A 15,824-nucleotide genomic window follows, 5' to 3' on the forward strand; every position below is an offset into this window, starting at 1 on the left:
TGGGAACTGAAAATACATCTGTGTCTCTCACTGGTACTGAAATCACTAGCATGGATCTTACTTCCAGCATATCTCAAAGTTCATTAACTTTCAGATTTTTCCTCTTTTTCATAACTGTACTTCTCCCATGTGTGCACAGGGACCTGTTCTGATCAAAACAGATCACACAAGGTACAGGATGGGACCTCACAATGTCTGTGTTGACTTGATCCTGATCAGTGAACTCTCACCTTTACACTACCTCTGCTCAGGAACTCTTCCATTGGAGCCAACCCTTCCTAACCATTATTTAGACAGCTGCCTAACTACCTCCTGTGCAGCAACTTACTTTTATTGCTGTTTTACTGGCTTGTTCATGTTACCTTTCCTCTCAATCAAAAGCTACTTAGGTAGCCCACAAATTATTTCACCAGTTTAGCACTTCAAAATAAATTACATTATTTTAAACAGTATTCACTCAGCTGTCACAGAGACATATCTGCAGCCTGCACTGGATCCATTCTGTAAGAGCTATCACTACATGAGAAGCTTTCTCATACTTTAAAAAGCAACTGGGAGCATATCCATGTCCAACCCAAGAGGTACTACCCACCACCAGGAAATCTCACACATTTTTGCATCCTCACGAGTTTGGCCCAACTGCATCACTCTGGTGGCCTTCACATCCACACTGAAACCCAGATGAAGATTTTACACCTCTCTGTTGTAGCAGGATTAAACCCAAGAAGAGGAAGAAGTGGCCAAGAAAATAAAAACAAGAGTCAAAGATACTTTTCCTCCAAGATACCTAAGTCTTTGCCAAAAATTTATTTATTTCTATAACCTTCAGCAAAAATGATCAGAAAAAGATGGTATTCAAAGCAAAAAGGTGCTACTGGAAAAGCAGATACATGCCTGGGGAAACAAGCATTAACAAAGAAGTGCAGCTGTGTAAAGAAACACTGAAAAAGAAATGAAATCAATTCTTTCCTTGCCAAAGGACTGAATACTGATGATTTTGTTCAATTGTTCAGAATTCTACATGCAAAAAGTTTCATATTGATATATAGTAAATCAAACCTGCTACAAAGAACTAGATACTTTAAAAGGAAAAAGGTTAAAAGCAAAAATGTTTCTTTTGAGGACTGAGAGAACAGCAGAATTATGCTTAGTAATAGAAAGCAAAAATACAGGCACAGCTTCATAACTGTAATGTGAAATGCTTAATTAAAAGATTCCTGTTGGAGAGTAGAACTCTACCCACTTTGAGGTGTAACATGAAAACAAGAAAAACACTGGATTTGGATACAGATTTTTTCCTAACCAAGATTTCTTAAGCGGGTAACATTTAGAACACACAGAGTCAAAGGTTGCTGCATTTGAGAGAAGAAGGATTAGATGGTGGAGCACGAGAATTATGAAATGTGATTCTGTGACAAGGCACCTCTGTATATTCTGCTGTCCAAGGGAGTGACAGCAGCTCCACAGAGACTGACTGATCCATTCTGCTGCCCAACAGCATCCACCACTGGTAAATAGTAGAGCCATTCAACAAACTCATTCTGGCCTGAATGCATAATCCACTGGAATTCATGTCCCTAGCCCCAGATTCCCTAAGTTAGGTTTACTTTATGTACAGGAATCATAAGATAAAACTGGAAGGACAGCCAGCCCCAAAAAATATCTTCCCATGGAAAGTGGGTGATGCATTGCCCAGCTGTTCCTGACAACAGTGCAAGGAAGAGGCCCAAACCACATGACTTGAGCCTCAGTCAGGAATAAATCCCATAATTAATTATGATCCTTAGCCAAGAAGAATTTAATGCTTAAGTACCACTTCATAATCCAGCTGCTTTAAATTTTCAGTGTTCTCATTCAAATCAATTGAGCCATTAATAATTAACTGAAATAGTTATTAACAATTACAAACCAGAACAAACTAAATGGGAATATTTTGTGACATGTATTACTCCATATCAATAATCTCCCCAGGACAACTCCTCATGAATCTCATCACTTGAATTGGAAATACATTAAAAGCTTAGCAATCTTTCTAGCAACATACTTGAATCACTTAGAGGGACCATCTGCTGTCCTCACCTCCACAGGGAGTAAAAACAAAACAAAACAATCACCCAACGTTTTGGTTAAACATCTCATTATTCTGTGCAGCCAAAAGAAGAAAACTAGAAAAGCAGAGCTAAGAATTAAAACAGCTCCAGAAAAAAACCCAACTACAGATCAAATATAGCCTTGTAACTAAAATATGCATGTCAGAATTAAATTGCATCACATAAATGAAGAATCTTTGGTCTATGCTACATATAAGAGTATGAAAAATACCTGGACAGCAGAGCCCAAAAAGATCCACTAATTTCAATTCAAATTTCAAACAGAATAGAGACAATGAAGAACTAAAGAACAGGATCTGTTTTTAAAATCCATGTATGACAGAAATTAGGCAAAAAAGGCACAGAAATAGAGAAGCAGAGGAAAATTTGCAAAGGAGAGTCACACACAAAGTTAACTGGAATTCCTGGACTTGCTTACCGCATATTCCTCTGGTGTGACCTTTAGAACATCAAATACCACTGCATCAAAGCTCTTCTTCAGTTCAGCTGAACCCTTGTCACTCAAGGACTCGGAGCTGCTACTCTTCTGCAGAAACAAAAAAACACTGAGCATGTTTTGGACCTGTCCTCTTCTTTTTGTCTTCTCTTTTTCACACTCCCAAAAGCAAAATTTCTGTCCAAACGTCATTGTTCACATAATTTTTCTATTGGGTAAATTATCATTTCAAATTCAGTCACAAAACAGACTTTTTCCTGATGTGGACTGCAAACAATCAGACCCTCAAAGTGACATCTGGATTTCTATGGATTTCCTTCTAGCTGCAGGAGGGCAGGGTTAGATTAGATATTGGGAAGAAATTCTTTGCTGTGAGGGTGGGCAGGCCCTGGCACAGGGTGCCCAGAGCAGCTGTGGCTGCCCCTGGATCCCTGAAGCGTCCAAGGCCAGGCTGGATGGGGCTTGGAGCAGCCTGGGACAGTGGAAGGTGTCCCTGCAGTGCATGGGCTTTACCTTCCCTTCCAATCCCAATAATTCCATTATTTCAAAGGAATTCCTCAAAACACAATAGTTATATTTCAATGCATAATTAAATTCCAATTTTATTGACAGGAATGGTAATAACAGCAGCTATATCAACAAAAGCAATACAGTCACACTGAGTTTCAAACAGAAAAAATATCACAAAGTTAAGGAAAAAGACAAGGTCTGCTTCAATGTAATAGTTATCAATTCTCTTCCACTTTCTCTTAAAAACAAGGAAGCTTACAAAAATTACACTGAGCTACATGTGTTCCTGTTGAAGACATTTAGCAGAAGGAATTTTAGTGTTGTTTTTAAATTACAGTAATTGACATTTGCAAAAATTACCAGATCCTGGGATACCATTCTATGAACATTTATCTCTAAAATACAGGCTTTTCTTCCTTGAAAAATACAAGTGTGGCTCAAAAAATAAACACTTCATATTGGCTTCATATGTTTCATACACAGTTTTCACATTAAAGCAATACATCTGTGTTATGAGCAATCACTTCCCCCAGCACAGAGATGCAGACCTACATTCTATTTATTCATTGCTGAAGCTGTGTCAGGGGAAGTTAGGCTTGGGGATCAGGGAAAGAAAGGTTCTTCCCCAGAGGGTGCTGGGCACTGCCCAGGCAATGGGCACAGCCCTGAGGCTGCCAGAGCTCCAGGAGGGGTTGGACAGCACTGCCAGGGATGCACAGGGTGGGATTGTTGGGGTGGCCAGCAGAATCAAGGCCCTTTGTGAGAGTCTGTGCCATTTCACTGCTAATGCTGCAAGCTTTCAAGGCTGTGGACAGGGGTCCTTGAGAATTCAGCCAGCTGAAATAAACTCATTTCCATTTTCAAGCACTTCTGTTATAAGGACACATTATAAAGAAAATGCTTATTTAATAATGATGTCCACTTTTAATTAGACTCATATTACAATCTCTCTGAAAAATCTGCCTTTGAAAACACCAACAAAAGCTCCAAAGCAGACATAATTTTCAGTAACCAGTATGCTTACAGAAACATTTCAGTTACAAGTCCTCTTTCCTACTTCTTAGTCAAGCTAGAAAAAAAATACCACTTGCTTAAAGTAAATTAATGTAATTTTGCCAAAATATATGTTACTCAATTTTATCAGGTGTCACATAAACATTCAAGACTATTTTGCTCAGTAAAAAGGTTGCTTTCCTCCAAGAAAATTTCTCAGGTGCATGCCAAAAAGCAGTCAATGATTCATGAAGCAATTATAACAGGAGTACAAGAATCTATATAAAAACAAACAATGATCTTGGACACTAATGCCAGCTTTCTTGACAACAGTTGTGAAATTGTGGTGGAGATTATTTGGTTCCTTTTGGTAGCACAAGACTCCAATTTTTTTGGAGTCTTTTACCTTGGTTGTGGTACTCCCCATTTCCCATATGCAAGTGCACACCACACATAGCTGCTATCAAAACTCATCTGTAAACATGTAAATAAATAAACAAACATCTCTGCTACAGTGCAGAGATTCATGGAGGAAGCAACTTCAGTCAGGACTTTGTGGCTCTCATCCCTATTGACTTTGTAGTGCTCTAATTTCAGCCCAAGGCTGTTCCTCAACAAGCAGATGACAAATGGAAAACCACATTCACTTCAAACTGAGAGGCACCAGCAGAGGAGGCCAATCTCCATTGCTTGGCTGATGCACACACTCAGCTCACAAGCTGCTCATTTCTAGAGGGCAGAAGCTTTGATGGGCAGGAGGGATCCCCACCTATGCCAGAACAGAGTCCAAGAGACAAAGGGAACAACTTTATTCACTGCTGCTGTGTCAGACTGCCCTCAGTACACACTACAAGTACCTGTCAAAGAAAAGAACATTTCCCACCGGCCTTGCCAAGCCAGCTTAACGTGCTAAGAGTGTCTATTCCTGTTAAAACTTGAAAAGAAAAGCTTCCTTGTCTAGATGTGATGGAAGAGAACATGGAAAAAGTCAGCTTTGGCTATGGTATATGCAAGTTCATGCTCTATTTTGGTATGCCAAGTTCAGGACTTTACATTTTATTCACACTAAACTGGAGTGTATGAAACCAACACATAGTACAAGAGTCTGTTGGATGACAGCTGTTAAAAGAAAAACTCACATTTTAGTGCACTTTAAAGTAAAAGTTGAGTCCATGGTTAGGCAGTAACTGAGGTTCCCATCCTTACCTCTGAAGCAGTAGCTGCAATGTTAACACCACTGGACTGTCCGTTCATTAGCTCCATACTGCCACACCAGGAATCTTCAGCCCCACATTTACAGCAGCAGGATCATCTCCAAGGCAACCCAATAACCATTCCTGCAAAGAGCAAAAAGGTGTCACAAAGCACTTTCTGCAGGGCTTTTCATCAAGATGCAGTGCCTAAAATCCTTAACAAAATAAAGGACTTCCAAAATGGCTACACCACTCTGAGGTCCAGACTTTGGATTCTGACCTGTATTTTAAGATTACCAAAATACTTAAAACCAACATAAACTGAAGGATCCATTAAGATCCATCAGTCACTGGCAGTATTGACCTACCATATTCTTTTCCCCTATTGTTTTCTCTATGCCAGGAATCAATATGTAAATATATGCAGTAGCCCTAACAAATTGATGTCTGCAATACCAGTTCACATACTCTGCTCTCCCTTTTATTACCAGCTTTAAAAGGTATATTCCAGTATATATGTTAACTCTATTAGGTAACTTTGAGGTATTTTCACTTCCTGTCTTATAGGACTCTTCACCAGCTTTCAGCAAAAATTATTACATTGAAAGCAATTAAAAGTAAAAATGGAATTTATCATTTTCTCCACAAATGACCCAAACTACTGCTTAGTAAAAAAAAACCCAAACAGAAAAACACACAAAGGAAAACTCCACACACTGACTTTTAATGCACTCTTGCATGAATACTATGACTTTCATTCCTGCAGAGAAAAGGCTGCAAAGAAATGGAACCCTTTGGCATCCACTATAAAAACTGTAAGACTACCCAACCCCAGTGTTACAGAATAAAAATTGGTTTGTGCTTAAATTAATGAGCTGTTAGTGCCCTCTAGTGTGAAAACTATTATAAATCAGCTTCCATGGATCTATGTCTATAGCACAGGTGAGTGCTTCCAAAGTTGCTGCTGTTTATTAAGTTCACTTTTGGTTTGTAGTTTAATTCAGAGTATTGCATGGTCTGAAAACAAATGGAGAGTGACAGGTAACTGGTAATTCTACATGACAAAACAGTTTTACAGCAGCTCATACTGAATGCCTCTAAGGAATGCAATAAAATAATCTGAAAAGCTGTATCTCCAAGTGACCTAAACCAAGTATGTCAGTCAGACAGACAAGCTTGGAAGGCAAGAGACTGCAATATTTAAATAAGAAAATATCCCAGAAAAAGAGCAATATTTAAGCAGTAAGATATCCTCACATTTTAAAGTGCCACCATAAGAATGCAATGCAAGAGAGCAATGTGGCAAATGCCAGTCACACACTACAGCTTCCAGGTATTTCTGAGTATTACCAGTCCCATCGGAGTTGTTCAGCACAGCCACCCACATTCCACCCTCAGTTGTTTTGGGAAAACTGACAGAACTCTCATTCACAGGAGAGAGGATGCTACATTTCATTTTAATGTTACACTCCCAGTCCTCATGCTTTAATTAACACTGATTCCTCCACTGAAAATGCATTCAGCTGCACTTAAGCTTTAAATTACAGACCACATAAAGGAAAAAATCTCATCTCTGGCTTCTGAGAGTCACTGCTGTCCTGTCCTTCCCCATCTCAATTACCCTTCAGATTGTCTTGTGGAATATTGCCAAATGCACAGCTCCCCAGTGCCTCTCTCCTGCAGCTTTTTCATTTACAGAAGGGGAAAGCACAGAAATGAAACTCTGATGTGTTACAAGTTTCATTTATGTAGTGACAGTAGAGGACAGAGGTACCACATCTTCAACACCAGTGTCAGGTCCCCTGACATGCTGAAAATGGTAAATTTACCCCAAAGTAATCTCCTCTGCTAAAAAAAAAAAAACCCTACCCTTTAAAAATTTGGGGTTTTTTTAAACCATTATACTTTTAAAGAAAGTTGGTACTTTGGCTTTGTATGATACAGTTATGGAAGTATGACAAAATTGTGTAATCTTAAGTAAAGGTTATATATTTGACTCTTGCCTCACATCAGCTTCAATTGTTCCCCTTCTCCATATCAATGGGAAGTGAAAAGGGAAAGAATAAGAGATGTCCTTCTTTGCAAGGAAAAATAAAAACCTGAGCTCTGAGGGCTTTTTTTTGTGGCAATATTTGGATGGTGTTAATTAAAAGAAATTACAGCTATCACAGAAGCCTATGGAGCTGGCAGCTCAGCCTCACATCAACAAGAGCAAATGAATTCCTGTATCAGCAAATGCTCAAGCCCAGTTTCCTCAATGGCTCCTCTCACAGAACCCACAGCCACTCACAGGAACTCCCTCCCCATATTCCCTGACAGAATTCCACCCCACAGGATCTGCCAGGAAGGGACAGCAGTGCTGCACACTGATCCAGGTTCTCCTTTTCTACCTGCTTACTGTGATGGGAGTTGAGAGAACTCTCTTAGTTAGGTGTAGGCCACCATGCTGAGAAGTGACTTCTATGAGGAACACAAACATTGGCTTTTTCAATTTATTTTTTTTTTAATAAGCAGAAAATCACTTAGGGAAAAAACCCTTCATGCAAAGAAAATGGAGTTTATAAAATATATAATCTGCCATCAAGCTGCATCCTAACAAAGCTGTCCATACAATGATAATTTTGTGCCCATTGCCACATTACAAGAGTATGCCTGAATATATTTATACTTTTTCCTATTTTGTGGAGATACAGTAAGGAGCTGAATTAGTACTGAACTACTGTAAATATATATTTATAAACTTTGAAGTTCCAGAATTGGCAACTTTCACAATGTTCTCACGTCTAGCAGCTTTCAGAAGTACATCACCACTCCCATAACAGGAACAGTCATAGCAACAGTTTTGGTCAATGTGTTACTTGAGACAGATATTGAAAAAATCCTCACACTGGAATAACTAAATAATTTGCTTTCTATACTATCCTTCTGCCCAACACCCAAATAATCTGCGAACAGCAGTATCAGAAAGTGATCAAGAGCAGAAAGTTCAGAGCAGCACAGCTGTGTCTGTGGAATGACTGTCACCACACTGCAGTAGTGTCACAGTGTTCCCTGCCCACCTCGTGTCTCCAATTACCAAACTGAGTTACACTGAGTAATCTGAACTCCCAGTCAGTTTCTCCTCTCCCATTCAATAAATGCCTTTGTGCTCAGAAATTAATTGCATGTGGAACTGAGAGTGTTTCTATGATGCACAAACACCTAAGCATTGATGCCAGCCTGAAGCCTTGACACACTGTGAGGTATCTTCCTACCATGCCACTCATACTGTACAGTAGAAAGCAAACTAAAAATACTGATACAAATATTCATCACACCCAAACAATGAAAATACCTAGACTATTGTTGTGGTTTAGCCCCAGCCAGCAATTCAGCCCCATGCAGCCACTCACTCACTCCCCCACAGTGGATGGGGGAGACAATCAGCAGAACAGAAGTGAAAGATCTCATGGGTTGAGATGGAGATAGCTCAGTAGGGAAAGCAAAACCCGCGTGCTCAAGCAGAACAAGGAATTCATTCCCTGCTTCCCATGAGCAGGCAGGTGTTCAGCCAGCCCTAGGAAAGCAGGGCTCCATTCTGTGTAACATGGAAAGGCAAAAGTCACTCCAAACATCATCCCTTCCACCTTCTTCCTCCAGATTTACATATTATTATTTCTATGACCTAGAATAATCCTGTTGGGGTCAGCTGTCCCAGCTATACCCCATCCCAGTTTGTTGTGCAGCCCAGCCTGTTTGCTGGTGGGATGAGGAGCAGAAAAGGCCTTGACTCTGTGTAAGCCCTGCTCAGAGTAACCAAAATATTGCTGTGGTATCAACACTGCTCTCAGCACAGAGAGAAATCCAAAACACAGCCCCACACCAGATACTGTGGAGAAAATGAACTTTACCCAGCCAAAGCCAGCACAGCTGAGCAGGGTCTGGTGCCTCCAGTGAGTTTTCTGCAAATCCACCCAAGCTGTGGGGCTGACCATTCCCAGGCAGGGGCTGCCCTGCAGATCCCCCCGAGGGAAGGCAGCTCCGAGCAGGGGCAGCAGCAGCAGCAGGGTGTGCCCGAGCCCAGCCGAGGCAGAGCCGACCTGATCCCAGCACAAAGGGGAGCAGAGAGTGCCCTTTGTTCCGGACAAACAGCGCTGCCAGACGCACTGACTGCGGCCCAGCTGAGTGAGAGTGAATCAGCTGCGGCTGGAAACGCTTCTCCCCAGCGCTGTGTCACAAGTGACTGTGACCGTGCGCCGGGGTCAGCTGCAGCACACGGGGCAGCAAACCCACAGCACCACGGAATGTCAGAGCATCAGCTGGCTCCAACCCACGTACTCCCTCCTGGTGCCACCAGCATCGTGACAGGGAGCACACTCCGGGTCACACACGGGGATATAACCAGCGTTGTGTACAAACTGTGTACTGCAGTTGCTGGAGTTTGCTAAGCAGAACTTGCATTTGCATCGCGATTTCAGCATATTTTGTATCACACTGCTAAATCAGAAATCCTCTGTACCATCAGCCATATTCAAATGGTTAATCTAGCATTTAGCATTCCACCCTCCACGTGTGGAATATCTGAAAGAGCCTGAGCAGAGAGTACTGGACTCTCACAGACGTCTAACACAACACTGACACCTGATTCCCTTCCACAGCAGATGTTCTTGGCTCAGTCTGGGTCAAACACTGTCCCCGAAGTACTGTATAAACAGCATTTTAAAAGACAACCCTAAAATTAAACACAACCTTAAAATTACATTTGAAACTTCCTGCCCAGAACAGTACAGAAGCTTTGAGGAAACAAACACTGAAGTTTTAGGAACAGCTCAAGAGTCAAGATGACCAATATCCTCTTTTATTCTTACACACAATGTCAGTACAAAGTGTCATTTGTTTTGATCACAGATCCCCATTTAGAAAACAAAAGTGCCTTGCATGGATCATCATTAACTATAAATGCAGAGTCACTACCCAAGACGTTAGGGACCAAAATAATCTGTTCCAGACACAATGAACCTCAGCTCCTGATCTTGTGGAAACTAGAGAGTGCAGGAAAACTTAACTCCAAAAGGTAAAAGCTGAGACAACTGCTAAGGACGAATACAACCCACAGTGAAAAAATCTAAGAAACCAAACACATTTTAAAAAAAGGCAAAGCACACACTCCACACCAAAACGAATCCAAAGAACATAAAAGACCCACAATGAAGCAGAGAGTTACCAAGGAACAGGCAAAGAACAACAAAGAAAAAACAAATTGCGCCTTCCAAACGACATCCTTCAGTTTCACATTCCAGCCACCAAAGCAGAAACCCAGCCCAGTTACTGCACTGCACAAATAAAGACAACATGCAAATATCCTCAAAGAACAGAAATGAAAATCATCTAAAGCCACACCTGAATTCAGTTTTCAGTAGGCATGATATTAAGATAGTAAAGCTGATAAAAATAGTAACTTCCACAAAAGACATAAAAGCTCAAGCAAGTTAATACTACTGCATTCTCCTGCAGAAAATGTATCACTGAAAATAATAAAATCCCACACACTATGAAATCTCCAGATGTGTGAATCTTGGCAATTTACCACTAGTGAAGACTGAGATAGGAGAGAAGACACATGTTGGGTAGACATGACAAAAACAGGGCAGCATAATATCAAAAAACCAGATTACTAAAAGTTATTAAATGTTCAATACCACCACAAATATTATAACAAAAAACATTTAGAAATACAGGAAAGCAATGTAATACAGGAGAAATAAAACTATCTGATGGACAGAAGAATGAAAAGAAAAAGTCAATCATTAAAGGGCTCTTGTAGCTGACTCCTGTAAAATTTCTGCTGTGAATTTCAGCTGGAAATGATGCCACTAAAGCTGTAAACATGAAGTAGCCACATGAGAACCAGATATTTACATCAGTTATGAACCAACACTACCTGCAAAAGGGACACTGATGCTGTACTCTATGCAGTTCTGGTCACCTTGTTTCCAAAACATTTTTTCCATGAAATGCATGCACAGAAGGGCTTGCAGGTATTCTCAAGGCAGTGAAACTTCTTTCCTAAGAGGAACCCACCAGACCTCAGCTTGCTTATGGTAGGAAACTGAGATCTGCACAAGGACACAATTGCCATATTTAACTATTAGGAAGATAAACCAGAAGTATATAATGCGGATAAACCAGAAGAATAAAATGCAAATTTATGCTCAAAATCTGAGTAACAGCAATTGGGTTCTTGAGCAGTTTTCAGACACCAGCACTAACAGCAAATACCTCACAGCTGCTCAGGTTCATGCTGGACTCCTCCCTGACAGAAAGTGCCACACGCTGCAGCAGGAGCAGCACAGCTGCCCCAGTGACACAGACTCTGCTGGAAACTCAAAGCACTTCTGTGCTCACACAGCTCACTTCTGTCACACACACATTCCTTCCCCAAGCAGCTGTTGCACAACAGTCACAGCAGTATCAGCTGGTTAAGCTCCAAGACAGATGAAATTAGAACCCACAAAATAGCAAGAAAGGGAACAAAAAGTTCTTTCATTAGGTTTGACACTGAAGTTTTAAATAAAAATGAAGCTTCATTTAAATCTATTCATTTAAATTTAGATTCTCTTTTTCTACCTTAGAAAAATGCTTTAGCTGTCAATTAGGTAAAATTATTATTCTTTAAGACACTATTCACAGAGCACTTTCACTGTAATTTGTTCTGAATAAATCCTATTGCTGCTTTTATGCACCTCATTCCCCAGCTTAGGGAATGGAAGGAGGCTGGGGGAGAAATAAAGAAAGAGAGAGAGATAACAGCAAGGTAACAGCAAGGCTCTGTCTCATTCATATCTTGGTTTCCAGCTATCTAGGCCTCTTCTCCGTGGTTCTCCAGTACCCATGCTCTCCTTTTTAATCTCAAAAACTGGTACAACTTGTAGCTCCCATGTCCTAGGATGAGATAAAGGAAAACCAAAACTGAAAGCCAGAATATCCTTCTCCAAGGCACAAGTTACTCATTTACCAAATCCTATTAGAAAAATCAAACCATTATCTCAGTCTGTCATCAACTTGCAACAACAATCAAGAGGTTCAGCTCAAAATGGAAATTTTTCCAGGTTAGTTACACACAAATAGGAAGGAGATCCTTACCACCCAAAAGCAGCTTTCCTCAGTGGACTGACTCAGGGCCAAGACTGAAATGGGAGATATTCTAGCAGAAGGCAACAAATTTGGGTATGAGAACTGGGACACAGCTGCAAGCAGTGGCAGAGCTGGGCTCTCACAAAGGCACGAATCAAGCAGAAGGGAAAGGATCATTGCAGGCAGCAAATGGAGTAAGCCAAAAATGTGAACATGTGTATGTGCTATTCAGGCTCAGCCTGAGGTCCTAGAGCTTGGCTTTCTGCTACCTAAAGGCCTCTCCAGCAGTGGCTGAGTGATAAAAGACAAAATGTAGGCACACCAAGACAATAACTGCACAAAACCTGAAGAACTTTCTGCTTACAAAATGCTTACAAATCATCAGGTCTCTGGGTGCTTCTTCCTTCAGAGATCACCAAGAAACCTCTGTAGTTCTTGAGAAAAGTGCACAGAACAAAGCTTCATTCCTTTGGATCTGCCTATTACTATGCAAGTGCTACCAGAAGAGTGAAACTTTGAATTTATGATACAGTTTGGTTTAGTTCCCATATGCCAAAAGAGTAAGCAGTAGGGAATTCTTTTAGCACAGAAAGTACATCAGAAGTGTAAGGTTCTTCCTTCCTGATCTCCCTCCCACAACTAAAACAAACCAAAGCTGAAGCTCTTGGAGCAAAATCTGCTTTCATCCTGAAGAAGAAATCCAGGTCTGCTCAAGGAACCAGAGGAGAATCCCTCCTTGCCCCAAAGACACAGCAGGAGAAAACATAACCTAGAGACATTGCTGAAGGAAATACTTATTTTCAAGAATAAAAAGTAAAAAGATTGCAAAGAAAATAAATAGGATTTAAACTAGAAGCAAATATTTTAATTAATTAGGCAGTTCTATAAGATGATAATCTTTCCCCAATTGGATTTTCAAGACCTCCACCACTTAGCCATACAGTTGTCAGTTTTGTTTGCAAACAAGAGGAGCAGTAAATGATGAATGTCCCCTTGATTAAGTGATGCTCAGTTTGCAAAGTGTTATTCTGGCTAAGAAGTGCAGGCATGAAATCAGTGGAATTAATAAAGAACACATCTGTGGACACCATTCTGAACAGGGATGTCATACTGAAGAGCATGCAACAGTGGAGCACTGAATGCTGCTAACATGGACTTCAGGATCCAAAAACTCTTTTCAGACATAGTTAGATCCAGTTTTGCTTTGTTTGAGGATAATACAAGTTACACACAAATGGGGAAGAATTATTAAGACTGTGCATCAGCAAAAATATCACATCTCACAGTGAACAGTCTCTAGAACTGCTTTCTATATTCCTAGTTTCTTTATTATTATTTTCAATAAGGCAGCACAAAAAATTTCAGCAGAAGGCAGACTTGAAAATCATTGTAATGATCTGCCAATGGATCCACGCAGGTGGCTGCCTTCTCTCAGAAGGAAAAAGATTTGGGAAAAATCCTTGAATATAACTTTATGTACAGGAATGACAACTGACAGCCTGAGTTCTGTTACTGCAAACAGACTACAGGAACTCTGACACCAGCAGTACCAGCCTCACATGCCAAAAGCACATGTAAGAAAAAATCTGATAAAAACCAAGCCTGAGGATCCCCCCTGAATTTCCTGTGTAAACCTACACATCACACAGGGTAAAAAGAAAACTCAAATTTCCAAGCCTACTCCGGTAGGTATCAAGTGCTAGGGTCAAAATTGCAAACAGCCAAACCAAAACTAAGATGACCAAACCATCCTAGGACAGATTTTTAACAAGAGAGAGATGAGAAAGTCCCAACTGTTGCTGAATAACAGCCTCCAAATCCACAGAAATAAGGACATGGTACATCCACCAGCCTTAGCTGCACCCTTGCTTTGTACAGTAAGGTAAAAAAGGAAAAGAAGTCAAAACTCCTCCCTGGTTGAATGCCTGAGTTTTTCACTGAGAAGAAAATACTGCTGAGAGAACATTTTACTGTATTTCTTTATTAAGCCACTAATAAACACTTAAGACTTTTCTCAAAGAGGACACACAATATCTTAGACTGGTTTGAAATTCAGCTTTCAGAGATGAGTACAGCCTTTATCAGTAAAACCTGGGCAGCAACATTTCAGCCATGTTCTCTGTAATTATTCTTTCCTGAACATCATGCACTGATGTGCACTGTTGCTATAGAAATGGTGCTAACAGGGGAAAATCTATCAGCCTGAATTGCCTGTTTGGTGTGGTGACTGCTATGGGAAACTACAACAGGCATTTGGCATCTTCTGTCCGTGTCACCATCCCTGCATTCTTTTATGGGAGGGTGTCAGGCCCAGGGCAGGCAACTTCACCAAGCAAACAACACACAAAGCAGTTATTTATCAATCTGAGCATCCCCTTCACCTCTTTTCCATATTTCTGTCTCACTGTGGAAGGGCCTCAGTAAATCAGCCAACTCAGGAGAGGATAGATGAAGACCCAAATACCCATCACTTAAAGTCAAATACCTTTCTCCACCCAAGAGCAGTCAGCAAGCAGTGACCAGCAAAGCACCAGCCTAATAAAACACAACAGAAACCTGGAAACCAAGTTAATTCAAGTACAGGACTCCAACAGTCAGATGGCCTGACCATTTATCATTAAACTGTTGACCAAGAATGTTTGCTTCAACTCAAACAATTCAGAGTGAATATTCTCATGAAGGAGGACAATGTATTTTTAAGATGGCATCAGACTTTTTTCTTGCTATCAAAATAGAAACTTACAGTAGACCAGAGGGCAACAGTGTCTCTTTAGACACTCAAGGCAGACAGGAATTTATTTGAAGGCCTGAAATTCTGGTAAACCCATTTGTCATTTGTTCACAAACAACATCAGCCCAGTCACCAGAAAAATCTCAATGTGACTTCAGGTAAATGGGCATTATAAACAAGAGCCCTGCTGGAGCCATTTCTAAGGCATCTATCTGCATTATTGATGAAAGGAGGTGCCCTAAAGAGGGAATGACATAATAAATATCTACAGAACTTGTGTAACTGATGTAGAACACAATGCTTTCCAGAAGACATCAAAAAGACACTGAGATGGAGCAGCACAAGCATTAATTTGAAGAGCACAGCTGGCAAAGAGTAAGAACCAGCTACACAAAATCATTTGTATACCTCTAAGGGCAGTAAAGGCAAGCCTTAAATTCTTGTTACAAAACCAAGAGAAAGCCACTGCAGGGGTAAGATTAATGACATGCCTTCAATACAGACTGTCAAGAAGGATTTTTAAGATTATTCCAGCACTGTGAATTCAGCACAGTATGTTCACAAGTGATATCCTACCCAGCTACTTGGATATTTGAGCTGTTCAGAGGATGACTGGATAATTATCACTCAAACATATCCTTAAGCTTATGAAACACAGCTGTGTCCATTTCTGCCAAATCAATGAAAGCAGACACTAAAGATTGATTTAAGTGCAGACATGTGCAAGCTGGAAACTT

The 15,824-nt window shown here is 40.6% G+C and overlaps 1 protein-coding gene across 3 annotated transcripts in view; it reads right to left on the reverse strand.

Moving 5' to 3' along the window:
• RALGPS2 (Ral GEF with PH domain and SH3 binding motif 2) overlaps positions 1-15,824 on the reverse strand; it is a 114,666-nt gene that overhangs the window by 86,357 nt on the left and 12,485 nt on the right. For all 3 annotated transcript variants that reach the window (XM_058029769.1, XM_058029771.1, XM_058029770.1), the window contains exons 2-3: positions 5,257-5,387; positions 2,530-2,637 (exon numbers count right to left, since the gene is read on the reverse strand). In XM_058029769.1, the coding sequence (XP_057885752.1) occupies positions 2,530-2,637; positions 5,257-5,313 (165 nt within the window). In that variant the 5' untranslated portion in view covers positions 5,314-5,387. The remainder of the gene's footprint in view (positions 1-2,529; positions 2,638-5,256; positions 5,388-15,824) is intronic.

This window comes from Melospiza georgiana, chromosome 9 (genome assembly GCF_028018845.1).
Source record: "Melospiza georgiana isolate bMelGeo1 chromosome 9, bMelGeo1.pri, whole genome shotgun sequence".
In the NCBI taxonomy this organism is placed as follows: Eukaryota; Metazoa; Chordata; class Aves; order Passeriformes; family Passerellidae; genus Melospiza; species Melospiza georgiana.